The sequence below is a fragment of the Pogoniulus pusillus genome, chromosome 15 (genome assembly GCF_015220805.1).
Source record: "Pogoniulus pusillus isolate bPogPus1 chromosome 15, bPogPus1.pri, whole genome shotgun sequence".
Taxonomy (NCBI): domain Eukaryota; kingdom Metazoa; phylum Chordata; class Aves; order Piciformes; family Lybiidae; genus Pogoniulus; species Pogoniulus pusillus.
In genome coordinates, this window is record NC_087278.1 from 843,559 (window position 1) to 871,315 (window position 27,757).

Here is a 27,757-nt window from a genome sequence, read left to right on the forward strand (position 1 = left end):
TGTCCTGCTGCTGCTGCTGCTGCCCTGCGCCGCTCAGCCCCCGGCACGGCTGCCCTGCTCACCTCGTAGTGCCCGATGGTGTTCAGCTTCCTGATGCCGTCCTCCAGCACCTCCGAAGAGCCATCCACGTCCAACAGCTCCCTCGGCTGCTCCTCGGACACCAGCTCTGCAGTGCGGAGAAGGCACCTCAGAGCGGCTGGGGAGGGGCCACAGAGACCACCTGCTCTGGGGCAGCCTCCGGACGCTGTGGGCTCCCAGGCAGGTGCCAGGCTAGCTGCTGCCTGCTCCAGATGCTGTGTGCTCTCAGGCAGGTGCCAGGCTAGCTGCTGCCTGCTCCAGATGCTGTGTGCTCTCAGGCAGGTGCCAGGCTAGCTGCTGCCTGCTCCAGCTGCTCTGTGCTCTCAGGCAGGTGCCAGGCTAGCTGCTGCCTGCTCCAGCTGCTCTGTGCTCTCAGGGAGGTGCCAGGCTAGCTGCTGCCTGCTCCAGCTGCTCTGTGCTCTCAAGCATGTTCTCAGGCATGTTCTAGTCTAGCTGCTGCCTGTTCTCATGCATGTCCTCGCTGCTGCCTGTTGTGCTGCAGCCAGCACTCAGGGCAGCCACGCAGCCAGCACCCAGGGCAGCCACACAGCCAGTACCCAGGGCAGCCACGCAGCCAGCACCCAGGGCAGCCACGCAGCCAGCACCCAGGGCAGCCACGCAGCCAGCACCCAGGACAGCCACGCAGCCAGCACCCAGGGCAGCCACACAGCCAGCACCCAGGGCAGCCACGCAGCCAGCACCCAGGGCAGCCACGCAGCCAGCACCCAGGGCAGCCACGCAGCCAGCACCCAGGGCAGCCACACAGCCAGCACCCAGGGCAGCCACACAGCCAGTACCCAGGGCAGCCACGCAGCCAGCACCCAGGGCAGCCACACAGCCAGCACCCAGGGCAGCCACGCAGCCAGCACCCAGGGCAGCCGCAGCAGCCAGCACCCAGGGCAGCCACGCAGCCAGCACCCAGGGCAGCCACACAGCCAGCACCCAGGGCAGCCACACAGCCAGCACCCAGGGCAGCCACACAGCCAGCACCCAGGGCAGCCACGCAGCCAGCACCCAGGGCAGCCACGCAGCCAGCACCCAGGGCAGCCACGCAGCCAGCACCCAGGGCAGCCGCAGCAGCCAGCACCCAGGGCAGCCACGCAGCCAGCACCCAGGGCAGCCACACAGCCAGCACCCAGGGCAGCCACACAGCCAGCACCCAGGGCAGCCACACAGCCAGCACCCAGGGCAGCCACGCAGCCAGCACCCAGGGCAGCCACACAGCCAGCACCCAGGACAGCCACACAGCCAGCGCCCAGGGCAGCCACACAGCCAGCGCCCAGGGCAGCCACACAGCCAGCACCCAGGGCAGCCACACAGCCAGCACCCAGGGCAGCCACACAGCCAGCACCCAGGGCAGGCGCACAGCCAGCACCCAGGGCAGCCACGCAGCCAGCACCCAGGGCAGCCGCAGCAGCCAGCACCCAGGGCAGCCACACAGCCAGCACCCAGGGCAGCCACACAGCCAGCACCCAGGGCAGCCGCAGCAGCCAGCACCCAGGGCAGCCACACAGCCAGCACCCAGGGCAGGCGCACAGCCAGCACCCAGGGCAGCCGCAGCAGCCAGCGCCCAGGGCAGCCACACAGCCAGCACCCAGGGCAGGCGCACAGCCAGCACCCAGGGCAGCCGCAGCAGCCAGCACCCAGGGCAGCCGCAGCAGCCAGCACCCAGGGCAGGCGCACAGCCAGCACCCAGGGCAGGCGCACAGCCAGCACTCAGGGCAGGCGCACAGCCAGCACCCAGGGCAGCCACGCAGCCAGCACCCAGGGCAGCCACACAGCCAGCACCCAGGGCAGGCGCACAGCCAGCACCCAGGGCAGCCGCAGCAGCCAGCACCCAGGGCAGCCGCAGCAGCCAGCGCCCAGGGCAGCCACACAGCCAGCACCCAGGGCAGCCATGCAGCCAGCACCCAGGGCAGCCACACAGCCAGCACCCAGGGCAGGCGCACAGCCAGCACTCAGGGCAGGCGCACAGCCAGCGCCCAGGGCAGCCACACAGCCAGCACCCAGGGCAGGTGCACAGCCAGCACCCAGGGCAGCCACGCAGCCGGCGCCAGCTGCCCGCCAGCGGCCCCGGGGCAGCTCTCACCCAGGCCGAGCTGGTCCAGCTGCAGGCCGTAGGGGAAGCCGTTCTTGCAGAGGAAGGCCTGCAGGCTCTTCTCCTTGGCCTGGCCCACGGTGTCGCAGTCCAGCACGGTGACAGCGACGCTCTGGCAGCCGTCCCCACCCTCGCTCTCGGGCACTTTCTCGAAGACAACGTTCAGGGTCTGGGGAAAGAGACACAACTCTGAGCCTGGGGATGGCCCTCAGGGCTGAGGGGCCAAGGGCATCCTGGGGTGCAGCCAGAGGAGTGTGGCCAGCAGGGCCAGGGAGGCTCTCCTGCCCTCTGCTCTGCCCTGCTGAGCCCACACCTGCAGCACTGTGCCCAGCTCTGGGCTGCCCAGGTGCAGAGGGACACAGACCTGCTGGGGAGATGCCAGTGGAGGCTGTGAGGATGCTGAAGGGACTGGAACAGCTCTGCTGGGAAGAAAGGCTGAGAGCCCTGGGGCTGCTGAGCCTGCAGAGGAGAAGGCTGAGAGGGGACCTGAGCAGTGGCCAGGAACACCTGAGGGGTGGGTGCCAGGGTGAAGGTGCCAGGCTCTGTGTGGTGGTGCCCAGGGACAGGGCAAGGCACAACAGGTACAGGCTGGAACCCAGGAGGCTGCACCTCAGCCTGAGGAGAAAGTTGTTTGGTGTGAGGGTGCTGGAGCCTGGAGCAGGCTGCCCAGAGAGGCTGTGGAGTCTCCTCCTCTGCAGACTTCCCAGCCCCACCTGGCTGTGCTCCTGTGTGCCCTGCCCTGGGTGCTGCTGCTCTGGCAGGGGGCTCGTCTGGATGGCCTCTGGAGGTCCCCTCCTGCCCCTGCCATGCTGTGATTCTGTGACTCCCCGGGGACACCTGGCATGGGAAACCTACAGGCTCCTGCCAGCAAGCCTGAGAGACTTGCAGCTCATGGAAACTGCTTCAGACATAGATGGTTGGAATTCGAATTCCTTCAGCCCAGAGAGTCAAAGGCACAGGGCCACAGATTTCCAGAAGGCTCTTTTGTCTCCTGCTTTGGTGCAGATCTGTGCCAGGGAATCACCAGCAAAAAGGGAGTCAGGGGAGTGGGACAAGTGGCAGAGCAAGGGCTGCAGCTTTCACTGGAAACCCAAGCTCCAGAGCCAGCCTGTGAGGGGCTGGGACCTGCTAAGGTTGCTAAGGAAGCTGTCATGGTAAGCATGATGGATGTGGAGGGGCTGGGAAGCAGTGAGAATGGATCTGCACTCCAGCACCTTCTGCAGAGTGCCCTTTACTTGTCTGCCTGCACACAGCTCAGCCTCCACAGGCAGCAGTGCTGGGAAGGTAATGCAGGCAGCAGGCAGGGCTGGCAGCGCCCCAGACCTGCACAGGGAGCTGGGATCTGCTCTGTCCTTGCTCCAGGCCAGAGCTCACAACAGCCCTGGCCCTGAGCTGACAGCTGCCCTGGGCTGGGACACAGCTGCAGGGAGGTGCCAAGCCCCCTGGGTGAGCAGGGAAGGGGTTCAGGCAGGCCACACTGGTGGGCAAGATCAGGTAGAGCAACTCACCACAGGCAGGGGCAAGAGGGGAGTGCAGGACTGCTGCTGTGGTGAGACACTGGAGCAGGTTGCTCAGGGAGGTTGCGGATCATAGACTCACAGAGTGGCTCAGGCTGGCAGGGGGCTCACAGCTCAGCTGCTCCAACCTCCTGCCATGCCCAGGGACACCTCTCAGCTGGACTCACCTGCTCAAGGCCTCCTCCAGCCTGGCCTGCAACACCCCCAGCAAGGAGGCAGCCACAGCCTCCCTGGGCAGCCTGGGCCAGGCTCTCACCTCCCTCACACTCAACAGCTTCTGCCTCAGCTCCACTCTCAGCCTGCTCTGCCTCAGCTCCAAACCATTGCCCCTTGGCCTGCCTCACACCCCCTCAGTACAGCTCCCTCTGCAGCCTTCCTGCAGGATGCCTTCAGCTCTTGGCAGCAGCTCTGAGGTGCCCTGGAGCCTTCTCCTCTGCAGGCTGCACCCCCCCAGCTCCCTCAGCCTGTGCTCACAGCAGAGCTGCTCCAGCTCCTTCTCTGAAGGTCTTCAAAGCCAGGTTGGATGAGGCCTTTAGCAGCCTGGGCTGGTGGGAGCTGTCCCTGCCCAGGGCAGGGGTTGGCACTGGATGCTCCTCAAGGTCCTTTCCAACCCAACTCATTCTCTGAATCTATGCTTGTACCATTCTGGGATCACATCCAGTGCCTACTCCTTGCACCACCACTCAGCTGCACAAACTCAGACCTGCTGCTGGAGCTGGGATCATGTCCAGTGCCTGCTCCTTGCACCACTCCTCAGCTGCACAAACTCAGACCTGCTGCTGGAGCTGACTTGGGCCAGGACCAAGTGGCTCAGATGCCAGCACTGGAGTGCAGGTGGCTCGGGACAGCCTCTCTGCTCCAGCCATGCTGGCTGCTGCTGCCCTTTCTGCTCTCAACCTTACTCAGCGTGAGAGGGCTGCAGGTGTGACTGAGTGCAGGAGGAAGCAGCTTGTAACTAATTCCCCCCCCTGCTGCCATGTGAAGCAAGGAGCTCCTGTCCAGGCTGCTGCAGGGACAACCTCCCTCCCTTCTTAGGAAAATGAGCTGCTAATTAGAGCTGCAGGATGCTATTTTCTACTTTATCACCCATCACCAGTGGAAACTACACCGCAGTGGAGGTGACAAATAGCAGGGCAAGGAGCTACAAATTAACTTTGCTGCTTCCAGAGAAGCAACAGGAAGAAGTTAAAGGAGGTCTGCAGGACTATCCAGATGAAACAAAAGACTTAACAAAGGCTAGGATGGAACTGAGAGCAACCTAGAGTCAGAGAGCAGCTGAGGCTGGGGGAGACCTCTGAGGGCATCACATCCAAGCACTCACCCAGGGCTCACAACCCAACCACTGCTGCTGAGCCACTGCCACCAGACCACATCCCTCAGCACCACATCCCTCCAGGAATGCTGCACTGCCAAGCAGAGGGGGGAGAGCCACATCCCTGCTCCTGCTGGCCCCACCACTGCTGGCATGAGCCCAGGGTGCCACTGACCCTCTTGGCCACCCGAGCACACTGCTGGCTCCTACTCAGCTGCCCTGCAATCAGCACCCCCAGTTCCTTCTGCAGCCACTCCTGGCCAAGCCTGCAGCTCTGCATGGGGTTGCTGTGGCCCAGGTGCAGCCCTGGACACTTGACCTTGCTGAGTGAGGACAGGGAGAGGCTGAGTGGTGAGAGAGGAGCCCGTGGGGAGGGCAGAGGGCAGGGAAGGGCAGGAGCTGTGGGAGGGCTGCCTGCAGAAGGAGCAGCAGACTGGATGCCCTGCCTCAGGTCGGGATCTCATGTGGAAAATTAGCAAGAACTGTATTGGCAGAGGGCTGGGGAGGCCTGCAGAGCAGCTGAGCAGCCCTGTCCTTGACCAGCTGCCCTGGGGCCACGGGGAAATGGGCAGCGACTGACTGCATCTTGGCTTCCAAGCTCCTTTCAGAGCTTCTCCCTCTGCCAGCCTCTGAACTGATCTCTCTGGAGCTCAGAGATGCACAGAACGGGTTGGGCTGGAAGGGACCTTCGAGTTCATCCAGCTCCCATCGCCTGCCATGGGCAGGGACAGCTCCCACCCCCTGCCCTGGCTTCAGAACCCACTCATCAGGAGCTGACTGGGAGGAGAATCAGGAATGGCTACAATAGGTACAAAATGCTTTTAGGATGACCTATGAAGGTCAGAAAGCATCAAAGAGAACTCACAGGACACATGGAGGTGACAAAGAAACATCATCACAGAATGGTTGGGGTTGGAAGGGACCTTAAAGGTCATCCAGTCCAACCTCCTTGCCCATGGCACCTCCCCCTGCAGCAGCTTGCTCAAGGCCTCAGCCAGCCTGGCTTTGAACCTGGCAAGGTTGGAGCCTCCCCAAGTCCCTCTCTGTGGGATCTAAACAGCATCTGTGATAGGAGTGGGGTGAAGGATGCTCAGAGCCTCCTCTGGTAGCTTGTCTGAGCAAGAGGGAAAAGAAGCCAAAATGTCCATTTCTGTGCCCTGAGGATGAGAAAGAATCAAGGAAGCATTGGCTGGGGAAGACCTTGGCTTAAAGAGACCTTTCAGATCATCAGCCCAGCACTGGCAGGCCACCACCAAACCATGTCCCTCACCACCACATCTCCATGCCTTTGGTACCCCTCCAGGGAGGGCTGTTGATAGACCCCCTCAGCACAGGGCCCTCTGCAGCCTTCCTGCAGGATGCCTTCAGCTCTTGGCAGCAGCTCTGAGGTGCCCTGGAGCCTTCTCCTCTGCAGGCTGCACCCCCCCAGCTCCCTCAGCCTGTGCTCACAGCAGAGCTGCTCCAGCCCTGGCAGCACCTTTGTGGCCTCCTCTGGGCCCTCTCCAGCAGCTCTGTGTCCTCCTGCTGGGGACAGCAGCCCTGGAGGTGAGGTCTGAGCAGAGCAGAACTGAGGATCAGCCCAGAACTGAGGATCAGCCCCACCAAGTGCCAGTGCTGTGCAGCAGAGGCTGAGCACAGGCTGCAGCAGTGGTTCCAGGCTGCTTAGGCAGAACAAGGCAAGCACCTGCAAGCACTGGTCTGGGGGGCAGCAGCCTGGAGCCCAGCTGGAAGAGAGCAACAGCTTCGAGAAGCCTTTTCCTCCCCCTGCTGCAGTGCCAGGAGTGCCAACACTGCAGACAGTGCTCACTGCTGGTGGGCCTGCAGCTTTCCAGGGGTCTGGAAAGTGCTCTCTAAAGAGGGAACTCTTTGGTGGAGCTATTAATAACCAGGGCAGATGACAAACAAGGGAAGAAATGTGAGCACACCACATTTCCTCAGCAGCTTACTGCAGGGGGGGTTGGACCAGATGACCTTTAAAGGTCCCTTCCAACCCAATACATCCCTGATTCTATGATTCAAGCACTCCTCCTCATTACCCAGCTCTCTGCTCAGCTGAAGCAAGCACAGCTCCACTTGGCAGGCAGGATCAGAAGAGGGAAAGCCTGAGACTGCTGAAAGTTAGGAGGAGAGGACACTCTGATGGCAGCACAAGGAGCCCACTCTAACCTGCTCTCCTGCCACCCAGACTGTGAAACACAGTGAGCAGGAAAGATCAGATTGAGCATGGAGCCACAGAGAGAGGTTTGGGTAGGAAAAGCCCTGCAGGGTCACCCAGGCCAACCAGCAACCCAGCTCCACCATGGCCACCAAACCACAGCCCCAGGCACCATGGCCTTTGCTGGACACCTCCAGGGATGGAGACTCCAGCACCTCCCTGGGCAGCCTGTGCCAATCCCTGACATCTTGCAGCAAAGACATCTTTCCTCGTGGCCAAACTAACCCTCCCCTGGCACAACTTCTGGCCATTTCCTCTCCTCCTGTACTTGAGACCAGGGAGGAGAGAGCAAGGAAGTCCTGTGTTACTCTGCAGACAAGAGTCAAGAGGGAAGTCCCTCTGCAGCCTTCCTGGAGGATCCCTGCAGGGGCTGGCAGGCAGCTCTAAGGTCCCCATGGAGGCTTCTCTTTTCCAGGCTGCACAAGCCCAGCTCCTCCAGCCTGTGCTCACAGCAGAGGTGTTGAGAGGACTCTCCTGCAGCCACCACCTGCTCACTGCCTAGGGCAGGCTGCCAGTGATAGAGGTCCCAACCTGTCACAGAGAATCACAGAATGGTTCAGGGTGGAAGGGACCTCAAGGATTATCCAGTTCCAACCCCCTGCCATGGGCAGGGACACTAGAACAGGCTGCTCAAGGCCTCATCCAGCCTGGCCCTGAGCACCTCCAGGGAGGCTGTGGAGCACAGAAGCACCCAATGTGAGCCAGAGTCCCTGGGCTGAATCTCTGCTCCTCTCCTGCAGGACCCTCTCATCTCTTCTGAAAGTCTGAAAAGGAACACTCAGGCACTGCTCAGCCAAATCCACCCAGCTGAGGAGTGAGGTGGGGGTTGGCCTCTTCTCCCTAGAATACTGAGAGGAAATGGCCTGCAAGGGCAACCAGCAAAGAAAGAGGGGGGGCACTTAGTGCCATGGCCTTGTTGCTTGGCCAGGGCTGGGTGAGCTTGGAGCTCTCTGCCAGCCTGCTGCATTCTGTGATATTGTGCCAGGGGAGGCTGGCCCCAGCCAGGCTTGGCTTCAACACCTCCAGCCATGGGCACTCCACCACCTCCCTGGGCAGCCCATTCCAATGCCAATCACTCTCTCTGTGAACACAAAGTCTAAAGCATGTATGAGAAAGGCTCTCTGCTCTCCCAATTCCTCACTCACCCCCAGCCAGCCTTCCCCACTGACACCAAGGCCTTCAGACCACTTCCCCTCCCTCCTCTTGCCTGCAGGGTGCCCACAGGAGCTCATCGATGCCTGTGTGCATAGAAGGAGCGCAGGAGGAAGCATTTCTGCCCTGCTGCTCAGCAACTCCCAAGTTTTACCTGCCCCAAAGTGCAACAATCCTCCCTGGCCCCTCTCATCTGGGGGTCAGAATGACAATCAGTGAGGGAATTCCAGCTTTCAGTTCTGCCTCCAAGTGTCAGAGGTGCTCAGAACCTTAGCTGGGCTCCCAGGCACCTCGGTCCTCACCAAGCAGCTCACTGACCTCCACCACGCTGCACCCTGGCTAGCCTGCAGCCAGCAGCATGGAGCCAGCAGCTGAGGATCAGCCACAAGTGAGCACAAGAGGAGAAGCAAGCCTCTGGCTTCCATCCTCTGACTCAGTGGAGAAGTGGGATCCAGATGCTTAGGTTTCTGTAGTGCACTTTGAGAGGAGAAAGGATTTGAACACCCTCAGACTTCATTAAGCCTAAGCTTGAGTGCTTAAGGCACACTGTGAGGCGAGGAGGAGAGCTCTCTGTGCAGTGGCTGTTGGGCAAACACCAGCAAGGGAACCTCTCCTGTGTTGTCAAACTGGCAGCAGTTTGACACCCCAGTGCCCAAGAGCCTTCATTTACCCTCTTAGGAGAAGACAAAGCCCTGTCCATAGTGTCCACAGGCTCAAGTTGTGCCAGGGGAGGGGTAGGTTGGAGATGAGGAACAGTTTCTTTGCTGCCAGAGTGGTCAGGGATTGGCAGAGGCTGCCCAGGGAGGTGGTGGAGTGCCCACCCCTGGAGGTGCTCCAAAAATCTGTGGCCGTGGCACTTGGGGACAGGGTTTAGTGGCCGTGGTGGGGTTGGGTTGAAGCTTGGACTGGATGACCTCAGAAGGCTTTTCCATCCTTGATGGGTCTATGACTGAGTGTTTGGAGGGCACACAAACTGGCAAACATACCACAGATTTGAACTCAGACACTTGCCACAGCAGCCAGTCTTCGTTGAGGGTGTAGAGGGCCTTGCAAGTGATGGCATCCACAGGGCCTTTGTTTATCCTCTGGTTGAGAGTTGTCACCAGCAAATAGAAAGGCTCCCCAATTGTCTCCTGCAAGAAGACACAGAGAGAAGGAAGGTCTTTAGCTCTGTGCCCATGGGCAACCAGAAGGAAAGGAAAAGGATAACACATGAGGCTTTTTGACCAGCTCACCCAGCCCAGCCCTGCCCAACCAACCAGACCATGGCACTAAGTGCCCCAGCCAGCCTTGGCTGCAACACCTCCAGGGATGCCAACTCCACCACCTCCCTGGGCAGCCCATTCCAGTGCCAATCACTCTCTCTGACAACAACTTCCTCCTCACATCCAGCCTGGACCTCCCCTGGCACAACTTGAGGCTTTGTCCCCTTGTTCTGTTGCTGGGTGCCTGGCAGCAGAGCCCAACCCCACCTGGCTACAGCCTCCCTGCAGGGAGCTGCAGGCAGCAATGAGCTCTGCCCTGAGCCTCCTCTGCTGCAGGCTGCACCCCCCCAGCTCCCTCAGCCTCTCCTCACAGGGCTGTGCTCCAGGCCCCTCCCCAGCCTTGCTGCCCTTCTCCAAACACCTTCCAGCACCTCAGCATCTCTCTGCAATTGAGGAGCCCAGACCTGGACACAGCACTGCAGGGGTGGCCTGAGCAGTACTGAGCACAGGGGCACAAGAACCTCCCTTGTCCTGCTGCCCACACTGCTCCTGAGCCAGCCCAGGATGCCATTGGCTCTGCTGCCCACCTGGGCACTGCTGCCTCCTCTGCAGCTCCTCTCTCCCAGCACCTCCAGCTCCCTCTCTGCCTGGCTGCTCTCAGCCACTCTGGCCCCAGCCTGTAGTGCTGCTTGGGGTTGTTGTGGCCAAAGAGCAGAACTCTGCACTTGGCCTTGTTCAGTCTCATCCCCTTGGCCTCTGCCCACCCATGCACCCTGGCCAGGTCCCTCTGCAGGGCTCTCCTACCCTCCATGAGCTCCACAGCTGCTCCTAGCTTGGTGTCATCTGCAAACTCACTGCTGCTGGACTCAATCCCCTGCTCCAGATCATAAATAAAGACACTGAACAGGCCTGTGCCCAGCACTGATCCCTGGGGCACACCACTGGTGCCAGCTGCCAACTGATGCCTGCCAGCTCCTTGATCTGCTGATCCTCAAACACTTCTGCTGCTCTCCTGCTGCAAGCACTGATCTGAGTGAACCCAAGTGATGCACAACCACCACACTGCTGGAGGGAGAGAGGAAGCACAGCCAAGCACTGAAACCAAGCACAAAGTGCTACCAAGTGGCCTCAGAATAAACAAACAGGAAAATGAAGGGATGGAGGTCATCCAGCTCCTGAAATCTGCAGTGCTGCTGGGAGGTTAAAACGCCTAGAGAGAAGGTCAACTCTCCAGAAGCTGGCATTCCTTAAATCCCCAAGAGCCTGGATAGAAGGGGGCAGCTGCACTTTGGCAAGGGTGCCAACCTTTTAGCACCATCACACAGCAGCTCATGGGGGTGAAATGAGGTCTGCCAGGAGAGCCATGGAGTGGTTGGAAGGGACCTCAAAGCTCAGCCGGTTCCAACCCCCCCTGCCATAGGCAGGGACACCTCCCACTAGAACAGGTTGCTCAGGGCCTCATCCAGCCTGGCCCTGAACACCTCCAGGGAGGATGTGGAGCACAGAAGCACAGAATGTGATCTTTGATCCCATTGGGTGCTTCTGTGCTCCACAACCTCCATGGGCAACCTGTGCCAGTGTCTCACCACCCTCAATCTGCGCCAGTGTCTCCACAACCTCCCTGGGCAACCTGTGTCAGTGTCTCAGCACCCTCAACCTGTGCCAGTGTCTCACCACCCTCAATCTGTGCCAGTGTCTCCACAACCTCCCTAGGCAACCTGTGTCAGTGTCTCAGCACCCTCAACCTGTGCCAGTGTCTCAGCACCCTCACTGCAAACAACTTCTTCCTCACATCCAGTTCCATTCTCCCCTCTGCCACTTCAAACCCATTCCTCCTCCTCCTCCTCTCATTCCCAGACCTTGTCAATAGTCCCTCCCCAGCCCTCCTGCAGCCCTCTTCAGATCCTGCAAGGCCACTCCAAGGTCGCCTGGAAGCCTTCTCCTCTCCACGAGGCAAAGGACATCAGAGTCAGGAAATGATCCCAAGTAGCCATGAGAATTGGCAAATGATGCCAATGTCAGCCCAATGAGCCTCACTTACAGATGTGCTCCTTCCCTACACCCCTCTGGTGGCACTAGCCAGGGCACCTGAAGTGCCCACAGATCATGCCAAAGGTTAGAGTGAATGCTCCAGCAAGTGTTTGGGAAAGCCATGAGTTCAGAAGAGGCTTTCTGGCAGCTGTGGTGTGGTGAGAGGTGCACAGGTACCCGCAGGAAGCCAGAGAGGCAGACAGACATCCAGTTGGTCAGCAGCTTTTCCACCACAGACTCAGTCCTCCTGAGCAGGAGCTTGGGCTGGACATTGCTCGACTGTTCCATCAAGTCCCTTGTCAACACTTCCAGAATCTGGGTTAGATAAACCAGCTTAGTTTGGAGTGCAATAGTCAAGAAGGATGCAAACAAGCACCTGTTCAGAAAAAGGGGGGGAAAAAAGGCAGCTGTAACACCTGGGCTTGCCCTGCCCAAAGCCCTCCAACAGTGCAACACCCTGCAGGGCACTGTGCACCCCAGGCCTTCCCTCCTCAGGCACACAAACCATCCACTGGGCTCCACAAAACCAGGGCCACTGCACCTCCACCTGCTCTTACTGCTCTGTGCCTCTGCCCTGCTCTTACTGCTCTGTGTCTCTCCCCTGCTCTACTGCTCTGTGCCTCTCCCCTGCTCTTACTGCTCTGTGCCTCTCCATCTCACAGCAGTTTAGAGGGGCTGGGAGGGACCTCTGGAGAGCCTCAGGTCCAACCCCCGCTGCCAGAGCAGGACCAGAGACTCCAGCGCAGGTTGCACAGAACACATCCAGATGGCTCCTGAAGGTCTCCAGAGAAGGAGACTGCACAGCCTCTCCAGGCAGCCTGCTCCAGGGCTCTGGGACCCTCGCAGCCAAGAAGTTCTTCCTCATGTCGAGGTGGAACTTCCTGTGCTGCAGTCTCCATCCATTGCCTCTTGTGCTGCCACAGGGCACAAGTGAGCAGAGGCTGTCCCGGTCCCTTCCTTCCTGACCCCCAGCCCCCAGACACTGACAGGTGCTGCTGATATCCCCTCTCAGCCTCCTCCTCTGCAGACTGTGCAGCCCCAAGGCTCTCAGCCTTCCCTTCCCCTCTGCAGCAGCTCTCCTGCTCCCGTGACAAGAGGTTTCTGCACTGTGCAACTGCTGCTCTACCTGCAGGCAGCATCTGGAGGTTAGGGGGGAGCTCCTCTGCCTCTCTCTTTACATGCACCGCGGCTCTGATTTCCCTTTCACTGCTGCTTTGATGGCAATGGGTGGTTGTTTTGCTGGGGTTTTCCTCCTCTGCCTCAGTGTGCACAGATGGAGGAGATGGGAAGAATGCTCTGGAGTAATGCAAGCTTGTTCTGCAAGCAGCAGAAGTTACATTTGCCTGCTACAATCCTCGTTGGGTTCTCTTTCCCCCTCCCCTGCTAACTGCCTTGACGATGAGAAGCATAATCATACTGCACCTGTCCTTCACTGAGAAATTCTTCTGCTTTTCAAGGGTGTGAATGAGAGTAACAAGAAAGTTCTTGTTGCAAATCAAAGCATGCAACATGTTGAAGCTCTCATCCTTGCTCGTTTGGTCTCTGCTCTGCAAGAGTTAAACAGAAACAAGCAAGCTGTAGTTCGGCTGTGATGCATTCCCCACGCCCAGACAAACCAAACCAAACCAAACGGGAAGCAACACGTGGGGCCAGGTCCCGGCCTCGGAGGGGACACTGCACTCTCTCCTGGCTCTCAGGATTTGCAGCCAAGATGCATTTCTGGCTCGGCTGGCACAGAGCAGACCTCTGCCGCCAGCGACGCCGCTCGGGAAGCTTCCCTGCCGCAGCTCCTGCCGCTGTCCGCTCCGGCGGTCCCAGCACACAGCAGCTGTGGGTGTCCAGAGCCGTGAGCCGCCCGCGGGGGAAGGGAACGGCGTGAGAAGGCAACCTGCTGTGCCGCAGGGCAGCGCTGAGCCGAGGCCAGCGGGGCCGGGGAGCACATGGCCTTACCTGGGGCATGTCCTCGCTGAAGATGGACGCGTAGCCTCCCGACTGCAACAGAACAGGACAGGTTCAGCATCCTCAGCCCTGCCAGAAGCTTCTAACGCACAGATTCAGTGACTCACAGGATGCTGCTGGCTGGAAGGGACCCCAAAGGGCATCCAGTTCCAACCCCCTGCCGTGGGCAGGGACATCTCCCTCTAGAGCAGGCTGCTCAAGGCTTCATCCAATCTGCCCTTGAACACCTCCTCGGGCAACCTGTGCCAGTGCCTGGAATCAAGAAACCTGGACCAAAGCAGTGGGAATGCTGAACTCTAATGCAGCTATGAGAGACAAACGCCACACAGTGAGTCCTGCAAAGGTGCAGCCAAGGCTCACGGCACATGCAGCTCTCCAAGACGCCCTGGTGTGGACCTCAGTGCTCCTGCTGCTGCTGCTCCTGCTGCTGCTGCTCCTGCTGCTGCTGCTCCTCCGTGCTGCTGCTGCTCCGTGCTCCGTGCTGCTGCTGAGCTGTGCTACAGCAGCCAGCCCAAGTGCTGCAGGAGCAGCTGCTCGTCGCTACTCCTCACCTACAAAGGCTGCTGCACCCCTCCTGGATGGCACTGACAGCCCCTGGCAGCCAGGCTCTGTCACCGAGTGACTCTTGAGTTCCTCTGCCCCCACTCAGCTCAGGGCACCTCGTGAATGCTCGCTAATGATCCCTGCAGGAGGTCCATGCTGCAGCCCCCAGAGCGGCACAGCTGCCACCAGCATCTCCTCCTAGCCAGAGCTCTCCTGACAAAGGGCAGCCCCAGCCCCCAAACACTCTGTCAGTGCCTCTTGTCTGGTTCCCACTGCCTCAAAGGGTCCAAAGCAGCTGCATGCTCTCAGCGGCACTGCCCCGACAAGCTCACACTGCTGTGTCTGTGCTGCCGGCAGCTCCTGCTCTCCTCACACAGCTACAGAGTGGCTTAGCTGGGAAGAGACCTTCAACGCCAGCTCCTCTAGGGATCAGGCTGCTTGAAGTCCTGCCCAGCCTGAGCCTGAGCGCTTCCAGGAGAGGGCATCCACAGCCTCCCTGCGTGACCTGCTCCAGTGTCTCATCAACCTCACCATAAAGAATTTCTTCCTGAGGTCCAAGCTAACTCCTCTCTCTTTCAGCTTAGAACCACAGGCCCTGGTCCTGCCACTGCAGGCCCTGGTAAAAAGCCCCTCTCAGTCTCTTCCAAGCCTCCTCTATGTTGCCAGGCTACTACGAGGTTGCTGGAGCCTTCTCTTCTCCAGGCCTGACAGCCCCAAGTCGCTCAGGCTCTCCCCACAGGCTGTTCCAGCCATTTCTCTGGCCCTTCTCTGGGCCTGCTCCAACAGGGCCATGGACCTGCTTTGCTGGGGACCCCCAAACTGCACACAGCGTTCCAGGTGGGGGGTCAGAGAGCAGAGGGAGAGGAGCACTTCCCTTGGGCTGCTGTAGCCCAGGACGTGATGGGTTGCCTGTGCTGCGAGCAGACTTTGCCACCTCACAGCTAATCCCTCGTCTGATTTGTCACCCATGCCATTTTCCTCAGGCCTCCTCCTCCTCCCTTCCCTTCCCTTCCAGCCTCTTCTCACCTTTCCTCCACTAGGTACTGCCAATTTCTCCTCAGCACCCCTATTCCTACCTACCACTGAAAGGCAGACCTGCAGGCACTGGAACAACCAGAAGCATCTTAAAGGTGCTTGTGAGCTGTGACCAAGCATGGTAGCATTAAACCAAGCAATGTGGGCAGCTGGGGCAAAGCAGAAACCACAAATCCAAATTTAACAAGTAAAGCCAAAAAGGAGGTTGTGAGCAGGGAAGAATTCAGTAACAGCTGCAAGCTGCAAGCAGAAACCAAAAAGCTATCTGGAAAACGGAGGCAGCAGGGAGCTGGAAGCTCAGAATGAAGCTGGGCTCCACCACTCTGCAGTGGAGAGAGGTGATGTCCTCCTGCAGCTGCTCAGCCCATCCTGAGAGAGAGGTCTCAGGCGAGTGGGATCAGTGCCTCTGGGGCTGCTCTCTCTGCTCTGACTACAGGAAGCTGCTCAGTGAAGAGCTCTGATGTCCATGCTCACACAGCTGAGCAGAGGTGAGACAAAGCCCACAGGATGCACCAGAAGGCAGCAGGAGTGTAACGCCGCCACGGTGCTTTGCCTTCTCAACCCTCCTGTCAACACTGCCCACACTCAGTGGCAATCTGCTCCCTGATTGCCTTTTCTGTTCATCTTCAGTGTTTGCTCAGTGGAGCACTGCCCTGCTCCCGCAGCCTGGCAGCAGAAGGCATGTTTGAACACCCCTGCAATGCAAACAGCAGGCACTAGCAGGGCAAACTGGTCACACAACAAGTGAAATGACTGCCACGTGGCAGCAGAGCTCCGAGTGCTGGGCTGACCTCCGTGGTCTCAGCACCTCGAACTGAGACAAAAGCTAACAGGAATCGTTTTCAGGATGAGCAGTGCCACGAGACTCACCAAGGCCAAGCTGGAGGAGCCCTTCCCTCTCCGACCTCACACACTGCAGCAGTGGCAGCCTTTGTGCCTTCTGTTCTTTCCTTTGTGCTCTGCATAAAGCAAAGCATCCCCAGCCAGACTGGCACTGTTTTGCCAGGGGACTAGCACTGGGAAAAGAGCAACTCCTACAAACAAAAACCACTGCTTTAATGCTCAGCAGCCTAGCAACACAACAGACTGAAGGGGAAGTGTGGATCCCTTGATCCACTTTCCTCCAACCTCCCCAGGGACCCCCTACAAGTCAGCCTGGGAGCACCAGAGGGGCATCAGAAGAGATGCTGCCAGTTTCCTTCGGTGTGAGAACTCAAAGGGCCCAAAGAGTGAGCATGTGTAATTCCACAGGGTGCCAGGGGCTGCTCCAAACAGGAAGGACCTCTGAACTGCACACACTTCACTGACCTTTAGCCATCTGCCCTGCTCTCCTCTCAGCTTGGGTTCTGCCATGTCAGCAGCCTGCAGAGCAAAGCCAGCAGGACCTCAGAGCCATTTCTTCACCCACAAGCCTAACTAGGAGGGGGCAGGATGGCAGCTGGCATGACAGCCAGCCTGGCTGCTCCTTCAACCAGTCACAGCAGGAGGGCACAGAAAGCAAGGGGTAAGCCACAGCTTACTTGCAATGGCCTGAGAGGCTCAGCGAGGCTGGGCAAAACCCACACAACCCTTCAAAATCCAAGCAGGATGCTTCAGCAGGTAGGCTTAGCTCAGACCAGAGCTGCACAGCCTTCAGCCTTCTGTGCATACTCTTGACTTCAGAAAAGCCTCCTGTGGGAGCAATGCCCAACTACTGCACAGTATTCACTTCACTGCTTGGATCCTGAGCTTCCTAGGTCTTCAGGATCAGGCAGGACTGGCAGCTGAGAGAGTTGTTAAGCATTTACCTCTGGAAAGAAAGTTCTAAGAGCAAAGTGTTTGTAGTCAAGGAAGGGAACGGTCCCAAAGCTATCCACCACATCCAACTCATCCATCTGCAGCTCAGCAAATCCTGCAAAAGAAGCCCCCCTCCCCAGCCAGAGAGTTAATGTAGGTGACAGAAAATCTCCTTCACAACTGTATCTGCCCCAACAGACCACACAAACACAGAGCCATGGAATCACAGCGTGGCTCAGGCTGGCAGGGAGCTCAGAGCTCAGCCCCTCCAGCCTCCTGCCATGCCCAGGGACACCTCTCACCTACACTCAGCTGCTCAAGGCCTCATCAGCCTGGCCTGCAACACCCCCAGCAAGGAGGCAGCCACAGCCTCCCTGGGCAGCCTGGGCCAGGCTCTCACCACCCTCACACTCAGCAGCTTCTGCCTCAGCTCCACTCTCAGCCTGCTCTGCCTCAGCTCCAAACCATTGCCCCTTGGCCTGCCTCACACCCCCTCAGCACAGCTCCCTCTGCAGCCTTCCTGCAGGATGCCTTCAGCTCTTGGCAGCAGCTCTGAGGTGCCCTGGAGCCTTCTCCTCTGCAGGCTGCCCCCCCCAGCTCCCTCAGCCTGTGCTCACAGCAGAGCTGCTCCAGCCCTGGCAGCATCTTTGTGGCCTGCTCTGGGCTCTCTCCAGTAGCTCAGCTTGCTCACACACGTTCCTGTGGGGGCTGAGCTGCTCAGTGAGCTGGACCTGGGCTGACTGCACTCCAGCTTGCCCTCCCAGACAGAGCTTTGCTGATGCAGAGCCCTCTGCCACGAGCAGGGACACCTCCCACCACACCAGACTGCTCAAGGCCTCCTGATGTTCCTTAAGCAGCAGCTTTCAGGTAAGCTGGGGCTGCCTTTCTAGCTGGACCTCCCGGGAGGGGGAAGGCACCAACCCCCTGGAAGGCAACATCAGCTGCAGTCCCAGCAGCTCAGGAGGACTGAAGGCAGTATCACTGCAATCCCAGGTAGCTGCTGCTGCAGTGCAGCACCAGCACTGAAGGGGATCTCTGCCAGGGCACAGGAAACAATCTAACAGCTGTGAACTGGCAGGTTTCTGGGATGTGAGCCCCCTGGCAGCCTCAGCCCAGGAGGGCTGCAGTGGCTAAGCTCTGCAGAGCTCTCCAGACCTACCCTCGCGGATCTCCTTCCGAATCTCATACTCCAGCAGCTCCAGTTGCTGGCTCTGCTTACGAGTCAGCTCTTTGGATTTGTACCTGGTGACTATGAATGCCACTGCAAAGGAAGGAGAAACAGCATTTTAAGTGGAGGAAGGCCAGGACAGGCCAGCCCCACACCTGCTGCATCAAGAAACAGCAAGAGCAACCCCAACCTGCGCTCCCCCAGAGGTTTGTGTCTGCTGCTGCCACCCCACAATGAATCAAACCCACTCCTCACAACCAGGCCTTGCACCTGCCAGTCCAACCTGATGTGACAGCACAGCACACCCTGCTACACACCACCTGTACAGTGGGACACAGTCCAGCAACCACTTCCAGCCACTAACTAGCTGCGTGCAGGGCAACCACAGAGCATGCTGCAGGACTGGGTCACAGAGCAGCAGGCAGTTCAGATCCACAGCAGCTATGCCCTAAGACACCCCAGCACTAACCAGGGCTTTCACAGAGCTGTCCTTGTTGGGAGGGACCTCTAAGATCCCTTCTCCAGGGAGCTCTGGCAGTGCACAGAATGGCAGGAGCTGCAAGGGACCTCCAAAGCTCAGCCAGTCCAAGCCCCCTGCCGGGGCAGGAGCATCCAGAGCAGATCACACAGCAACACAGCCAGGTGGGGTTGGAATATCTGCAGAGAGGGAGACTCCACAGCCCCCCTGGGTACCCTGTGCCAGGCTCTGGCACCCTCACAGGGAAAAATTCCTCCTCATGTTTCCATGGAACTTCCTCTGCCTCAGCTCCCACTCACTGCCCCTTGGCCTGGCACTGGGCATCACCCAGCAGAGCCTGGCTGCAGCTCCTGGCACTCACCCTTTACTGCAACACAAGGATGCCAATCCTGTGGCTCACCTGACTAAATGACAGCAACCCCAGCAGCACAGCCACAACTCCTGCACTCTCAGAAGGGCCTCCCCACCACACCAGGCTTCAGTGTCCCTTCTTATGATGGAAGGACAACACCAGAGTGCTGTGACAGCCCCAAACGTGTCTCTGTGCGCTTGTGTGCCACGGCCAGAGGGCAGAGGAGATGCTGCTGTACTCACCTATAATGACACCCACTACGATGGGCAGCAGAATGAGGACATACAAATAGATGTGTGATGATGTGGGCTTGACTTCATGCTCAAAGTTTCCTAGTTTGACCTGCAGAAAAGAGAATAAAAACCCATCTGTGTTAAGAGAGAGGAGGAGGCAGAGCAGTGCTGTATAGGGTTAACACTCCTGGGGGAGTGACCCTGAACCTGACCCTAGGGGTCTTGGCCCCTCCCCAGGGGTGGGCCACACTCCAGGTGATGGTTAGCCCACTCCCCCCACTGCCTGTGGTATAAAAGACAGAGGAGTTTCCTGTCTCATTCTCTTTTCCTGCGTTCACTCTACACACACACACACTGATACTGCATACCAGCACACCCCGTGGCAGCCACGAGGCAGAGACACCATCACACTACTCGGGTTGTATCCATCCCTGTTTGTATTTTGCTGTTTTCCCTTCCTTATCCTTTGTAAACTCCCCTACCTCCAATCCCTTTTTCTAAGTTATTGTTAAACTTTTCCTTTTTAACTTCCAAATCGAGTGAGATTGATTTATTGGGGTGTCCCTACCTTTTATCTCTCTCCCTGTCTTTTGGGGAAAGGAGGGGGAAGAGGGGAGGGCACTCTATAAATTCTATAAATTGTCATTGGGTCTATTAAATTTATAAGAGTCTCTGGGAACCTGCATTTGAACCCAAGACAAGTGCTGAGCATGGCATTCAGTGGAGAGGAGCCAGAGCTGCGTGCTCACAAAGGGCTCTGCTCCTCCAGGCTGCTGCCGCGACAGCAGCACTGCAGCAGCACAAACCCAGCACTTAGGCAGGGCAGCACAGCTGGGAGAGGAGAACATGTGGGAGACCTCAACAAGCACCGAATGTTGTCACTGTTCTCGCTGCAGAGAGCCCTCAGGTGAAGGGCAGGACCTGGCCTGCAGCTGGCCAGGTGGCTCCTGCACCTCTGAGCTGGTGCTGACTGCTCTGGCATTTTGGAGTGGCAGGACCTAGCCAGGTGGCTCCTGCACCTCTGAGCTGGTGCTGGCTGCTCCAGAGGGGGTGGGGAAGGTACATGCAGGCAGTTCAGAACTTTCCCTTGCACTCAGTGTGTTACTCTGATGAGTAGAAGAGCAGGGCAGGACTGGAGCTGCTCAGGAGGGAAGTCCATGCTTGGCAGCTGCCTGGCCTGCAGCCCTCTTCCCCATTTATTTGCAGGAGCTTCAACCTCCTTCTGCAGGCTGCAGGATGCTGCTGAAGGTCTGCTCAAGAACAAACACAGCACTGCACACCCAGCAGCCCTCAGCAGGCACTGGGCTTGTCAAAGGCAGGAGCACATGGAAGTGCTGAAGCCTGCCAGCTGCATTCACCACTGATAATTACGGCAGGAGACATCTCACACAAGAAGATCTCCAGGAGGACCATGGGAACCCATAAATAAAGGGTAGCTAAGCCTATAAACAGACTAGGAGTGGGAATGTGCTTTGAGAGAGGCAAAGAACACCACCGAAGGCCAGGGATAGAAATGAGACTGAGTTAATTGATAAGGAGAGCTGGGCTGGGGTTATTTTGGGCTGCAGCAGGGAAGGCAGAGATGTGATTACAGGCACTGGTCACAGGGATGAGCAGGGCAGCTGGGACCTGTGGGTGCTCACACTGCAGCCACACACCCAGCAGCAAAGAGACCCTTGAGGGCTGGGGGGACACAGCCTTTGTGGATCTGAGGCTACAAAGAGCAGAAGCCAGGGCAGGGCTGTTTCTCCCATCCAGTGTTGACTTCCCCCTGCTTGTTTGTGTCTTCTCACAGCTCCTGCACAAGGGACTCTCACTCTGTGCACTCCTAGGACCCCACTGGCTTTTCCAAAGCTGAAATGTATTAGTGCCTAAACACATTCACCACCTCCTGCCCATCACACCTGCCCTTCTCCACTTGTCATGCCCAACCATGGCCCCACTTCTTTCCTCATCTTTAAATGATCTTGCTTATGAATCATGGACAAAATAAGTTAGACATCGTAAGAAGGACACAGAGCTTCTGGAGAGAGCCCAGAGGAGGCCACAAAGATGCTGCCAGGGCTGGAGCAGCTCTGCTGTGAGCACAGGCTGAGGGAGCTGGGGGGGTGCAGCCTGCAGAGGAGAAGGCTCCAGGGCACCTCAGAGCTGCTGCCAAGAGCTGAAGGCATCCTGCAGGAAGGCTGCAGAGGGAGCTGTGCTGAGGGGGTGTGAGGCAGGCCAAGGGGCAATGGTTTGGAGCTGAGGCAGAGCAGGCTGAGAGTGGAGCTGAGGCAGAAGCTGTTGAGTGTGAGGGTGGTGAGAGCCTGGCCCAGGCTGCCCAGGGAGGCTGTGGCTGCCTCCTTGCTGGGGGTGTTGCAGGCCAGGCTGGATGAGGCCCTGAGCAAGCAGAGAGGTGTCCCTGGGCATGTCAGGAGGTTGGAGGGGCTGAGCTCTGAGCTCCCTGCCGGCCTGAGCCATTCCAGGGTTCTGTGACCCTAAAGCAGCTCAGCACTGTGAGTGGGACCCGAGGCAGGCAGGCTCAGACACAAGCTACCTGTGGCACAAGCACCACAGGAGCAGCAGATGCCTCTGTCAAGGACCCTGGTGATAAGAGCATGTCTGACTACATCCCAGCGCTGCTGAATGGCAACAGAAGGGAACTCCACTCACAAAGACTTTGACTGTGGAGAAGTCAATCTTGTCTGTCCCTTCCCTTTTGAACTTGCAGAGGATAGTGCTGCGGTCTGGCTTCTTGGTTATGTTCTGGACACTGAACCAGATCCTTTTGGTCTGGGCACCACTCAGGTAGGACAGGTAAACCTCTACCTCACTTTTAGAAATGTTCAGGTTGTCATTTTCTTTCTAGAGAGAGGGGAAAAAAAAAAGACAACAAAGAGTCTCTAAATGCAGTAAGGAACAAAATAATCCCCCAGAGGAGTTCTGAAGGAGCAGTCAGAGCTCCTTCCCTCCCCACTCACGTAGATCTTCAGTTCCAGGTCAGGGTCCAGCTCAGTGTGCAGCTGGTAGTTAATGAAGACTGGGTCAGGGTGGTAGTGCAGCTTGACACACGGTATGAAGGTAGTCTCCACTCTTAACATCAGATCAACAACTTTGCCCTCCGTGGCGTGGCTCAGGCTCGGCGTTAAATAACGATACTCAGACTCATCGCCAGGGCACCTGGAAACCTAGCAACGGCAATTGCAACGCCATGAAACCCTCCGGAACGAGCACAGCCAGAAACAGAGGCGCCCAGAGGCCAGCTCGGTGCCTCCCTGACCCGACAAAGGCAGCTGCTGCGGCTCCGCTGCCACGGGGGCTGCGCGGAGCTGCGCCTGCCCCGGAGCGCACCGAGCGAGCGCTGCCTGCTGCCGAGGGCTGACCGCACAGCGCCAGGGCAGCTGCTGCCTGCTGCCGAGGGCTGACCGCACAGCGCCAGGGCAGCTGCTGCCTGCTGCCGAGGGCTGACCGCACAGCGCCAGGGCAGCTGCTGCCTGCTGCCGAGGGCTGACCGCACAGCGCCAGGGCAGCTGCTGCCTGCTGCCGAGGGCTGACCGCACAGCGCCAGGGCAGCTGCTGCCTGCTGCCGAGGGCTGACCGCACAGCGCCAGGGCAGCTGCTGCCTGCTGCCGGGCAGCACAGCGACCGCTGCGGCCCCCCTCAACGAGCGTCAGAGGGGCAGCACCAGCTCAGCCCCCGCGTCCGCCCCACAGGGTGCTGCTGCTTTCGGCGTGTGCTGCAGGCTCAGGAGCTAAGGGTGCCTGCCTCCGCACAGCCCCAGAGCAAGGCGTTTGGCTCTACACCAGCTCAGCCTGCACCCCTTGCTGCTGCAGTGGCACCATCTGGGTGGGTTCTCAACACAGAACCAGAGAGGAATACCCCTCCTCCTCCTCCAACAGACCCACGCGTGGAGGCTGGGGAGACTTAGAAAGGACAGACCTGGAACAAGTGTCCAGAGCAGAGAGGAAAGGCTCAGGGCACTTTGCAGGGCAGCAGCTGCCAGGCAATCCCGAGCTGGTACCGAGAACATGCAAGGGCCATGCCAGCAGCGGGCACGCTGACTGCAGCGAGGTGACTGACCTGTGCCCGAGGGTGCTGCCAAAACACTGGGGTTCTCCTGAAAGCCTGGGAGCCAAACCTAACCCCCCAGGGAGACCTCTGCTGGGTGCTGTGAGCCTGAGACTTACAGTGAGGTTAGCTCTCTGCTCGTCGGAAATGATCACACTGTCCACCACGTTGAAGTTCCTGCCGATCGTCGTGATCCTGCGGCCGCCGCTGCAGAGAACGGCAACGGGGGAGGGGAGGCAGGGGAGGGAGGGGATTAGTGCCTGTGTCCCCCCTCGCAACTGCTGCGTTCAGGCTTCGGCCTGAAGAAACCACTCCTGTGCACTCTGCTGTGGTAGCAGCCAATGCACTGAGGGGCAGCTGCAGCAGAGGATGGCTGCAGCTGAGCTGCACTTCCCAACGAGGCAACACGAAACACTTTGGCACCACAGAGGCTTCCCAGCACGCAGCCATGCTCCTGCAGGCACCCTCCAGCTTCTCTGCTACTCATGCAGCCCAGAACTAGACTGTGATTCACTGCTCTGGCTTGAAGAAAGAGCAAGGTGGCATTTCCGTGTGCCCAGGTGAGCCAATGGCATCCTGGGCTGGCTCAGGAGCAGTGTGGGCAGCAGGAGCAGGGAGGTTCTTGTGCCCCTGTGCTCAGCACTGCTCAGGCCACCCCTGCAGTGCTGGGTCCAGTTCTGGGCTCCTCCATTGCAGAGAGATGCTGAGGTGCTGGAAGGTGTTTGGAGAAGGGCAGCAAGGCTGGGGAGGGGCCTGGAGCACAGCCCTGTGAGGAGAGGCTGAGGGAGCTGGGGGGGTGCAGCCTGCAGCAGAGGAGGCTCAGGGCAGAGCTCATTGCTGCCTGCAGCTGCCTGCAGGGAGGCTGTAGCCAGGTGGGGTTGGGCTCTGCTGTCAGGCAGACAGCAACAGAAGAAGGGGACAGAGGCTCAAGCTGTGCCAGGGCAGGTTCAGGCTGGATGTTAGGAAGTTGTTGTCAGAGAGAGTGATTGGCATTGGAATGGGCTGCCCAGGGACGTGGTGGAGTGCCCATGGCTGGAGGTGTTGAAGCCAAGCCTGGCTGGGGCACTTAGTGCATGGTCTGGTTAACTGGACAAAGCTGGGTGCTAGGTTGGGCTGGGTGAGCTTGGAGCTGTCTTCCAATCTGCCTCATTCTACGATTCACTGCCCAAGAGCAGCCTTGCCTGTGCTTCACTCCTGCCTTCTTCAGGAGCTGGCAGTGCCAGGCACCTGGCAGGGGTCGTTCCCAGCAGTGTCCCGACCATCTGCCTCGGCACACGTAGGGGTGTTTGTGTCTGGAGGCTCTGCCTCCCAGTTGCTGCTGCACACAGTCTGAGTGGTTTAAGGTATTATTCATTTCCAGCTGCCTGAACTGCCTCTCCCCTGGAGATGAGGACAAGCATCCCAGCAGCTCAGCTGCTGCAGCTGGCAGCTCCACTCATTACCTCAGCTCCACACGTGCCAGTGCTCACTGCCAAGAGATCAGGTGAAGAAGGTGGCAGTGAGCAAAGCCTGTGCAGGCAGAGGTGTAAAGCTGTGCCTGACTGTACTGAAACCACCGTGTGGAAGGCAGCAGAGGCTCAAGAAGGCTTTCTCTGGCTTTAGGGAAGTCAGGCCTGAAGCATGTGCACAGCACTGCTGCTGCAGTGGCTACTGCCAAGCCGCTGCTGCTGCTTCACACCATGCTGAGCTGAAGAGGAGAGCAGCACCAAAGGGAACTGGAGCTGGCATTTCTGTGTGCTGCCCACATTCTGCTTTAGCTTTAATATGATGAGACTATTTTTGACTTCTAAGGAGATCTGAGGTGAGCAGGCATGAGTTGGAGAAGGGCTGTTTAGAAGGGCTTGGAGTGATAGGCTGAGGGCAATGGTTTGGAACTGGAGCAGGGCAGTTAGCTTGGACATCAGGAGGGAATTCTGCACAGTGAGGGTGGGCAGAGACTGGCACAGGCTGCCCAGGGAGGTGGTTGAGCCTCCATCCCTGAAGGCATTGCTTGTCCCTGGGCAGCCTGCTCCAGGTGGAGGTGTCCCTGCCACCTGCAGGAGGGTTGGACAAGGTCACCTCGGAGGGGCCCTTCTAGCAGGATGCCATCTGAGAGGCTGTTTACAGAATGCTTGCAGAGCAGAGAACCCACCCTGCACCTCTCACGGCCCTGCCTGTGTGCCGAATGTGGAGCCAGCCCAGCGGCGGCAGTGTGCTGCAGCAGCCAGCCAAGCTGCAGCCTGCCCAGGAAGGAGGCTCACGCAGGCTCCCCGGGACTCCATGGGAATACCTCCCTAAGAAGCACAGAAAGGCAAATTTACCTGACCCAGGAGGTGTTTGGTGTGATGGCAAGGCAGGATGGCAAGGAGACATAGTGCAGGGTCATGGGTGGGGAACACTTCTTGCCGGCAGCCTGGATGCAGATGCTTTTGGCCTCTTTGCGAGTGGGCGGCAGAGCGAAGGTCATCTGGGTGTCGTTCAGCACAGTCCTCACTTTGATGCTGGGGCAGGAAGAGAAGAGCCAGGGAAGGAAAGGAGCTGCCACTGCGCCCCTCCTTGGTGCTACTACACAAAGCCTGCACCCTCCAGCAAAGGCTGAGCAGCAAAGACAAATGCATCTCACTTGGAGCTGCCAGATGGGGGTGGAAAGACAGAGCAGGGAGTTGAAAGGACAAAGTAGGGCAGCTCTTGAGTGAAGCTGCTACGTGTCACCATAATCACAGGAGACAGACATCTTATGGCCTTGGGAGGAGGCTCTGGCATGCAATGTGTGATTCTGCTCTTCCCTCTCTACCACTGCTCTGCTACCAGCATGGGCCAGGGGCGAGGCAAGAATGAGAATCTCCAGTTTCCTTCTCTCTTATTTGTCTTTCTTTTCCCCTTCTTTCCTCCTTCCTCTTTCTCTCTACTTCTCTCTCCCTCCTTTGCTCCTATGTCCTCTGTCATTGTCTCCTCTTCCTCCCCCTTTTCTCCCTTGTACTCCCTCCTCTCTCTACTTCTCTCTCCCTCCTCTTTCCTCCCTTGTACTTCATCCTCTTTGTCTCTGCCTCTCTCTCTCCCCTCCTCTTTGTCTCTCCTTCTCTTTCCATCCTTCTCTCATTCCTTCTCTCTTCTCTCTCTCCTCTCCTCTTTTCTCCCCTCTTCATCCCTTCTACTCCCTTCCTTTCTCTCTTTCTCCTCTTTCCCTCCTTCCTCCATTTGTTTTCTGTGGTGTTTGTGGCTGAAGTAAAAACTGAACAGCACTGCCTGAGTGCCAACGATGCAAAATGGGCTTGGAAATCACAGGCAGCCACTGCAGCTGCACCTGAAAATTACTGTTTCAGAATAAAGTAGCCCAATTATGCAGGGGTTGCACTCTGCAATCATCAACAGGGAAAAGTACAAGCCACTGCCTGAGAGATTCCCTTCCCTGGCATGGGGTTTGTGCTTTCACCAGCAGAATCCTAGGGCATGTGGGAAATACTCTGCACCAGAGGGATTGGAATGGGCTGCCCAGGGAGGTGGTGGAGACCCCATGACTGGAGGTGTTGAAGCCAAGCCTGGATGGGACACTCAATGCCATGGTCTGGGTGACTGGGCAGGGCTGGGTGAGCTTGGAGCTCTCTTCCAGCCTGGCTGATTCTATGATTCCCTGAGAACAGAGCAGCCTCCCCTGCTCTGCTGAGGAGAGCTGTCCATGCCAGCTGTTCACACAACTGCAGTGCCCAGGCCACCTGGGCAGGATTTTCAGCATGCAAGCAAAGCAGGAGCTGCACTCACATGTCTGTTTTGCAGCCAGTGATGCCAGCCAGGACCAGCTTTATGCCCGACGCCCGAGTAAAGTTCTCTCCTTTCACTGTTATCTCACTTTTGCCCAAGGTAGAAATCCACAGGGGCTCGATGGAACGAATGCTGATGTGCTGGGAGGGAACAGAAAGCAACCCAAAAGAATAAACCTGGTCAGAAAGAGAAAAGGCTGAGCAGTGACAACAGCAACTGCAAACCCAAGCAGCAGGCGGGAAGCAGGGGACAGGACGTGGGGAGGCAACTTCTCACTCGGCAGAAAGCTCGGAGGAGCTTGGTCCTGGGAAGCTCTGCCAAGGAGCAGTTCTTCTGTCAGCCAACTGTTGGTACTCCGGATTTTACACTGCCATTCATCTCACCACAGAGTCACCCCCAAGGAATCACAACCTTCTGGGAAGGGAGGGATCACAAAAAGCCAGCCTGAAAGGCTGCTGCTTGCTCTGACCCTTGAGGAACCAAGCAACACCACCAGCCCAACCCCACGCTGCTGGGGCTCACAGGAACAAAGGCATCTCCTCCGGCCTGGAAAGGGGAGCAGGGTCAGAGCCTAGAATGAAAGGCTGGGGGGGAGCCCCAGGATTAGCTTTACTAGAAAGCCTTGTGGCTTTGGCTGCCTTTGGGAGCCCATTTTGCTGCTACAGAAGTCCACCAATCCATTCTCCAGCAGCTCAGAGCCTGCCCTGCTGTGCTGTGCTGCTGGCAGAGCCTGGCAGCTCGACAGTGTCCTCTTCTCAGGAGATCTCTTCATTCTTTTAGCTTGCTCACAGGACTGAGCCAGGAGGAATTTCTGCTTCCC

At 58.4% G+C, this 27,757-nt stretch overlaps 1 protein-coding gene across 1 annotated transcript in view; it reads right to left on the reverse strand.

Annotated features, from left to right (window-relative positions):
- Positions 1–27,757, reverse strand: part of PLXNC1 (plexin C1) — a 78,865-nt gene that overhangs the window by 13,458 nt on the left and 37,650 nt on the right. The window contains exons 10-23 of the mRNA XM_064154899.1: positions 26,938–27,077; positions 25,500–25,679; positions 23,319–23,406; positions 22,113–22,319; positions 21,805–21,996; positions 19,162–19,261; positions 18,081–18,182; positions 16,933–17,036; positions 13,559–13,600; positions 13,031–13,155; positions 11,786–11,984; positions 9,359–9,505; positions 2,168–2,345; positions 63–166 (exon numbers count right to left, since the gene is read on the reverse strand). Coding sequence (XP_064010969.1) covers positions 63–166; positions 2,168–2,345; positions 9,359–9,505; positions 11,786–11,984; positions 13,031–13,155; positions 13,559–13,600; positions 16,933–17,036; positions 18,081–18,182; positions 19,162–19,261; positions 21,805–21,996; positions 22,113–22,319; positions 23,319–23,406; positions 25,500–25,679; positions 26,938–27,077 — 1,908 coding nt within the window. The remainder of the gene's footprint in view (positions 1–62; positions 167–2,167; positions 2,346–9,358; positions 9,506–11,785; positions 11,985–13,030; positions 13,156–13,558; positions 13,601–16,932; positions 17,037–18,080; positions 18,183–19,161; positions 19,262–21,804; positions 21,997–22,112; positions 22,320–23,318; positions 23,407–25,499; positions 25,680–26,937; positions 27,078–27,757) is intronic.